Source organism: Vigna angularis, chromosome 2, assembly GCF_016808095.1.
Source record: "Vigna angularis cultivar LongXiaoDou No.4 chromosome 2, ASM1680809v1, whole genome shotgun sequence".
NCBI classification, from domain to species: Eukaryota; Viridiplantae; Streptophyta; class Magnoliopsida; order Fabales; family Fabaceae; genus Vigna; species Vigna angularis.
The window spans coordinates 269210-276900 of NC_068971.1; the positions used below are offsets into that span (position 1 = coordinate 269210).

At 32.7% G+C, this 7691-nt stretch overlaps 1 protein-coding gene across 1 annotated transcript; it reads right to left on the bottom strand.

Annotated features, from left to right (window-relative positions):
* Positions 1–3194: 3194 nt before the first annotated feature.
* On the bottom strand, positions 3195–6774 carry LOC108321686 (extensin-2). The gene is made up of 3 exons (XM_017553506.2): positions 5484–6774; positions 3657–4984; positions 3195–3564 (listed from the first exon to the last, which is right to left on the bottom strand). The coding sequence occupies exons 1-2, from the start codon at positions 6697–6699 to the stop codon at positions 3690–3692; spliced, it is 2511 nt and encodes an 836-aa protein (XP_017408995.2). The 5' UTR covers positions 6700–6774; the 3' UTR covers positions 3195–3564; positions 3657–3689.
* Between the last annotated feature and the right edge of the window lie 917 nt (positions 6775–7691).

Consider the following 7691-nt stretch of genomic DNA (forward strand, 5'->3'; position numbering starts at 1 on the left):
AACATTTAAAAATAACCTCTTAAAGTAGTGATTTAAATCCTTTCACTACTACTAAACCGTGGGTATCATGTTTAACATGTTAACATGATTTTTGATAGACTTTGAAATAGTTGAATTCTCCGGAGGAACTATAATGAAATTAATGTTTCAAAACATTATAACTTTTTATCAGTTTTCCTTATTTCAGTTTTTTTAAATACAACAGAAAATGACACTTTGATGATTTATTTTTATAACTAAATTTATAAAAAGATTATTAATATTTATTTATTAAAATAGGGTTCATAGACGTAATCAATAACACATTGAATCAATTAAATCTTGTTTTGTATAAATGTACAAAATATTGCAAGAGTAAGGAAAACGTATTATTTTTGACAAAATTTACACATAATTACATCATCATTATAAGACGTAAACATTAATCATTGTAATTCGATTTTGCAAACTAAATAATAACAAATTCTACAAGTGAAAGTATGCAATTATTCTATAAAATTTCATTTGATAACAATTAATAACATACAGAAATCATATCATTGGTCTAAATTCATAAAATATATATTTTCACACACATTACTTGTTATTTCTCTAACATGTTCATTTCAACAAATTGTTTTTAATGGGAAATCCTGAAATAAACAAAAATTTCTTCAAACGATTTATTTGAATTTAATTTATTATCCTGTCTACTTGTATGAGGATTGTAGAAAGAAGAAGTTTAATAAGTCTTTTTGAGGTGATTTGAGAAGTTAGGAATGTTGTCTTTTCAAGTCTTTTTGTTCAAAGTAATTTTCGTTGAATTTCTAATTGCTATATATAATACAATGAAAGTAGAAGAATATAATAATTGGCAATTTGGAATGGAGTGGGAATTATTCTTAGATTAGATGAAATATAAATTGAAAACTGATACATATTTTTCTGAACAATGGTTAGTGACATAGTTAAGTCTATTTGGTTTGAAATTAATTATAGGCTACTTTTAATATGAGGAATAGTATTTCACATATATACTTTTAACCTACTTATATCCTCATCCATGATTGATGGATTATGGCAAATTTTGTAGAGCTATTTTTTAATTAATACATATTTTATTATTTTTACTAATTTTAATGATTACCGTAAAGCTTATATTTAAATTTTAAATTCTTATCAACATAAAACTTATTTATTAAGGAAGAAATTTACTTAATCTTTTGTGTTATTTATGAGTAAATAGTATACACAATAGTATAAAAATGAACTTTTAAATTCAGTTTCAATGAAAACGAAGATAAAAAAACATACATACTATACACTTACTGTAATTAGTTTATTCATATTGTTATGTTGTTATTATTTATATTTTTGTGACTTATTTTTACTTGAACGCATGGTAATAAACATATTATTTTGAAACATTGTTAACTTTATTTATTGTATATGTAGATTAATTTTGTAATTATGTTTAGTTAACCATCCAAACACGGTGATATTAGGTATTATTATGATTTTAATATTTCAGTTATGTTTATATCTTACAATTTATCAATTTTTTTATTACATCAAAATTTAAACATAAACAAATTATATTTATTATAAAAATAATCTAAATAAATACATATAAAACATTAAACCACTAATACTAAACCATTAATACTGATCTTAATGAATCAAAACTAAATTAATTAACATTAATATAATGATATTCTTCACGAACCATATAAGAAATTTAAACGGTAAAAAGTTAATCCAAAAATCAATCTAAAAAATAATTACTTTCCAATCTAATATTTCTCAAAATCTCCTTTACTCCAAAATATAAATAATTCATATAAATTCGATATAAATAAATATTTTATACTCTTATAAAAATTGAAAACTTATATCTATGTATTCACCTGGTTTATATATAATCATTATATATATATATATATATATATATATATATATATATTTTCTTTTCAATAATTTTCAACTGGGTTTGAACACTACCCAAAATTTACTTAAATCTAGTGGATTGTTTTATTAGCAAGCAATTGTCTTGTTTGTATCTCTTAATTTGATGCATATTTGTTTTATTCATTATACTTTAAGTTTTAAAAAATTGAAATATGAAAAAAGTGTCATGATTTAAATTACATATTTAATTAAATTAAAATGAAATTTTTAAGTAATCTTTTAATAATAATTTCAATTTTATAATTCTTTATATATTAGTATAAATTAATAGAAATACATGCGCCTTCAATTTTTATCATAAAAAAGATACAAATAATATTATCATAGTAATTATTAAAATAAAAAGTATTATGATATCATAACAAATTCATAAAATATAATTATATAAATAAATAATTTTGTAGGTAGATTTATTTATTATAAGTAGTTATTTTAATTTAAAAAATATTATTTACAAAATAAAATAGTAAAAAATTATATGCACTAAAAAAATGAGAATTTTCTTTATTAATAGACATACATGGAAGCTAGGGGGGTGTTATGTCACTTGTCGTTAATACAACTAGCACTTTAATTTTACATTACACATATAAAATAAATGTTTAAATATATCAATTGTATTACAGATTTGAAATAAATTATTTAAATGATTGTTTTTATTTTTTGTAATACTATTTAGGTTAACATAGAGATAATAATAAAAGAGGTTAAACAAAAAAATAGATAATTTTTTACAAAAATTACGATAATCCAAACGAGGACGTTTAAATTTAGAAAGAATTGCTATTTGCACTCTTCTATACTCTTCACACCTCCATTCCACATTTAAATATCTAAACTACCCTTTGTTAAGTCACACTCTCATCCTTATCACTTTTTTATTCTTATTCTGCATTATATTCTTGTTTATTTCTTGGTTTGTATCTCATCTCCGAATAAGTAAGAACAACCATAAATAAGAGAGATGGAAAAGATGCGAAAGGGTATAGAGATGTTTAAAAAATAAAATAAAGAGATGGGATTGAGAACGAAAATCTCTCATATTTGACTCTTAAACATATCCTACGACAATATTTGGTAACAATATTAGTTGTTTGAAATTATTTTAGAGTCATTGTAGTCTAACTTGCATTCACATGCTTTTGAAAATAATGCGGTCGAGGTTTAGGAGATATGTATTTATTATTTGTGTTCCATTTTACGTTAATTATTTTAACAATTTTATTGCAAACAACAAAAAGATGATATATAATCAAAAGAATTTCACATTAATTTGAATGCAATCATTACACGATCAAATATATATATATATATATATATATATAGATAGATAGATAATCTACAAAGAAACAAATGAAAGAGATTTCTAAGAGTAGCCTCCATTAGGATCAAGATTTCGAATCTTGGCTCATTTTCATTTGTCGCTTCTTGAACTTAGTAAGAACAAAACATGCAAGATGACAACCAAATAGATGGAAGCAGCCTCGTCCGAATCGTGAAGATTGTAACTTAGAGATGATACATTCAGATCCTTATTCAAAGAACTTGTACAACAAATTAGATGCTTAACTCTGCTCCAAATGGAACTTGACTTTATTCCACAATGAATACTATAACCTGAAAGCAAAAGTAAAAGTTTTCAATATTTTCAAGATCCATAAATGAACGTCAAACAGATACTTTTCAATATATTTGGATTAATAACTTACATGACTTGTAGTCAATTTTGCTTAATTCGAAGCTTAATGGTAGATGGGTGGTGGAGGAGATTTGTAATAGTAGGGAGTATGAGGATCGGGAGATGGTGGAGGAGGACTCTTGTAGTAATAAGGAGGGGGTGGAGAAGGTGATGGAGGTGGAGGTGACTTGTAGTAGTAGGGTGGCGGTGGTGAAGGAGATGGTGGTGGTGGTGACTTGTAATAGTAAGGAGGTGGCGGTGAAGGATCTGGTGGTGGAGGTGATTTGTAGTAGTAGGGAGGTGGTGGCGATGGGGATGGTGGTGGAGGTGACTTGTAGTAATATGGAGGTGGTGGTGAGGGGGATGGTGGAGGAGGTGACTTGTAATAGTAGGGAGGTGGTGGTGACGGATCTGGTGGTGGAGGTGACTTGTAGTAGTAGGGTGGTGGTGGTGATGGAGATGGTGGTGGAGGAGACTTGTAGTAGTAAGGAGGTGGTGGTGATGGGGATGGTGGGGGAGGAGACTTGTAGTAGTATGCAGGAGGTGGTGATGGATCTGGTGGAGGAGGTGATTTGTAGTAGTAGGGAGGTGGTGGTGATGGAGATGGTGGTGGAGGTGATTTGTAATAGTAAGGTGGAGGAGGGGATGGTGAGGGTGGAGGAGGGCTCTTGTAGTAGTAAGGAGGATAATATGGATCCTTGGGAGGAGGAGGTGGAGATTTATAGTAGTAGGGTGGTGGTGGAGATGGTGATGGTGGAGGTGGGCTCTTGTAGTAGTAAGGAGGATAGTATGGATCCTTGGGAGGAGGAGGTGGAGATTTATAATAGTAGGGTGGAGGTGGTGATGGTGATGGTGGAGGTGGGCTCTTGTAGTAGTAAGGAGGATAATATGGATCCTTAGTGGGAGGAGGTGGAGATTTGTAGTAGTATGATGGTGGAGGTGGTGATTTGTAGTAGTATGATGGTGGAGGTGGTGGTGGTGACTTATAGTAATAAGGAGGGTATGAGTGTGAGGGTGAAGGTGGAGGGGGAGAGTTGTAGTAGTATGGTTTGTGTGAATGCTTGTGTTTCTCACAATCATATGGTTTTTCTGGAGCATAAGCAAATGGCTTAGCCTTCAGAACAACTTCGTACTTATCCTTTGACTTCAACTCCAACTTGGTTCCCTCGTTAAGCTTGGTGGGTATGTTGCAACGTGAGCCCTTAGGAGGAGCATGGAGTTTGGCCTTGCAGACTGTGCTTCCATATTTAACATAGTCAAATCCGTCAACAGTGACGCTGTATTTTCCGTTGTTCTTAGTTTTACCGTAAGCTGTTATGGTCTTGCTACCAACTTCACAGGTCACTTCGACCGTGGCACCTAAGGTGAAAAATGCATGAATTTCACAGTTAAAACACAAATCAATGTAACATATAACAGAAGATTACATTTTAATTTTAATTTTAAAGGAAGTTTTTATTTTGTGAATACAAAATGAGACAATAAGATGTTATTTCTTTTCATTTTTATACTGTATTAATGCACATGTATATGGAAAATTTAGGGAAAAAAAGTTTTAACGAAAAGTGTTTTCTAAAATGTAGTGAAATATGACTTAAAGATGTTCTTGTAAAGTGTAGATAGTCACATACAACACGATCAATATAAAAATAGGAAAATGAGTTTGACTAAGAAAAATAAATGAAAGGAAGATAATGTCATAGATAAAATATTTTTAAAAAGTACAGTTAAATATTGCCAAACAATGACACGTTTGAGTGGAAAATTATATAAATATTGCTATTGTCAAAGTCTCATAATAAATTAATAATAATGATAATAAATAATAATAATAATAATATAAAAGTAATGTTTGCACCTTCGAGGGCTTTCTTGTTGTGCGATTTCTGAGGGTATTTCCAGTCATAGCATCTGTAACAATAGACTTTACCGACAACCTTAACGATCAATGAGTGGTGATACGGGTGAGGGTGAGGATATGCAACCGGGGGAGAGTAGTAAGGCTTGGGAGATGGTGGAGGTGGAGACTTGTAGTAGTAAGGCTTAGGAGACGGTGGAGGAGGAGATTTGTAGTAGTAAGGCACGTGTGGAGGGTATGGTGAAGGAGGTGGAGGAGACTTGTAGTAGTAAGGATCATGGGGTGGTGACTTTTCAGGTGGGGGAGGAGACTTGTAGTAGTATGGTGGGGGTGGTGACGGTGAAGGAGGTGGTGGGGACTTGTAGTAGTAAGGATCATAGGGTGGAGACTTTTTAGGTGGGGGAGGAGACTTGTAGTAGTATGGTGGGGGTGGTGACGGTGAAGGAGGTGGTGGGGACTTGTAGTAGTAAGGATCATAGGGTGGAGACTTTTTAGGTGGGGGAGGGGACTTATAGTAGTATGGTGGGGGTGGTGACGGTGAAGGTGGTGGTGGGGACTTGTAGTAGTAAGGATCATATGGTGGTGATTTTTTAGGTGGGGGAGGGGACTTGTAGTAGTATGGTGGGGGTGGCGACGGTGAAGGTGGTGGTGGGGATTTGTAGTAGTAAGGTGGTGGAGGTGAAGGAGAGGGTGGAGGAGGAGATTTGTATTGGTAATACGGATCCTTGTGTTGATATGGTGGTGGTGGTGGTGACTTATAGTAGTAAGGTGGTGGAGGTGAGGGAGAGGGTGGTGGGGGAGATTTATAGTAGTAAGGAGGTGGAGGAGAGGGAGAGGGTGGTGGAGGAGACTTGTAGTAGTATGGGGGTGGAGGGGATGGGTCTGGGGGAGGGGGAGATTTGTAGTAGTATGGTGGTGGAGGAGATGGGGAAGGTGGTGGAGGAGATTTGTAGTAATATGGTGGCGGAGGTGAGGGAGAAGGTGGTGGAGGAGACTTGTATTGATAATGTGGATCCTTGTACTCATAAGGAGGTGGAGGTGACGGTGAAGGAGGCGGTGGAGAGCTGTAGACATACGGTGGTGGCGGAGGTGGTGAATGAGTGTAAGCATCAGCAGCGACGGATGCTACATTGAAGGAAACAAGAACAATGGCCAATGCAATGGCCATTTGAGGCCTAAGTCGACCCTTACTAGGGCCGTAGCTACCGGCGGTCATGAGTAGAAGGAGCACCCTCCGACCAATGTTTATGGTAAGATATGATCCTTGATGATTCAGTGATGATTAAGAAAGCTACATCAAATGCATATTTATACTGAAATGTCTCATACAGTGTTGAGACCGTCTTATAATTTTAATGCTTAAATGAAGCTTCCCCAGCTGGCCCTGTGACTTTTTAAGAACAATATCTTAATTCAATTTTCTTATTTTTCTCCATATGGCTCCATTTCAACTAACTCGTTTTTAAAAAATTTAAACTCCAACAACTCATTTAACTATTAAATCACCCTTTTGATCTACTCTATACAATATAAGCAAAAAGCCTCCCAAATAATGCTACTCTCTTATCATTACTCAGTTGCCTCTCTTGACTCAGAAAATTCAAAATGCTTTTTTCATCTTTTTCATTTTCTTTTCTTCTTGTTTTCTATTGCTTTTTGTTTAGAGGAACGTAATAAAGTTAATACGGTATCGTGATCATTTGATTTGTTGAAGATATTGCAGGCAGCAACCCTAACAACCTTCTGAATAATAATGTACATGTGTTGCTAATTGCGGGGCTACACGAAGATAAAAGTATAAAAATTACAACATAGGAATGATATTATTAACTTTGAGAAAATCAATCAATGGCTATATATGTATCTAATTAGCAGTAAGATTTAAATAGTTTTATTTACACGATATAAATATAGTACTTGATAAATGAGTGTCGGCTTTGTAGAAAAAGGGACGCAACTTTTTCAAAAGTGAAACGTATATGCACACGGAATTAATGGAAGTTAGAATGTACATTCATCTAATAAAATAATAAACAGTTTTACATAATATAATTTTTATTAGATATTCTAATGCATGTGATGCGCTTATGAAATTATTATAGCTCCAGTTGCACTTGCACAGATTATTATATATTAAACAAATATTCTTTTACCAAAACTAAGTCTACATTGTGTGATTAAGCAGTGTTAATCAGAACAAACTATTTT

What these genes read in the sequence shown, in the direction of transcription:
- LOC108321686 (XM_017553506.2), bottom strand. Translation starts at nt 6,699, where the DNA reads ATGACCGCCGGTAGCTACGGCCCTAGTAAGGGTCGACTTAGGCCTCAA. An exon ending in CAACAAGAAAGCCCTCGAAG is followed by an intron (nt 4,985 to 5,483) that starts GTGCAAACATTA and finishes TTTTCACCTTAG; the next exon opens with GTGCCACGGTCGAAGTGACC.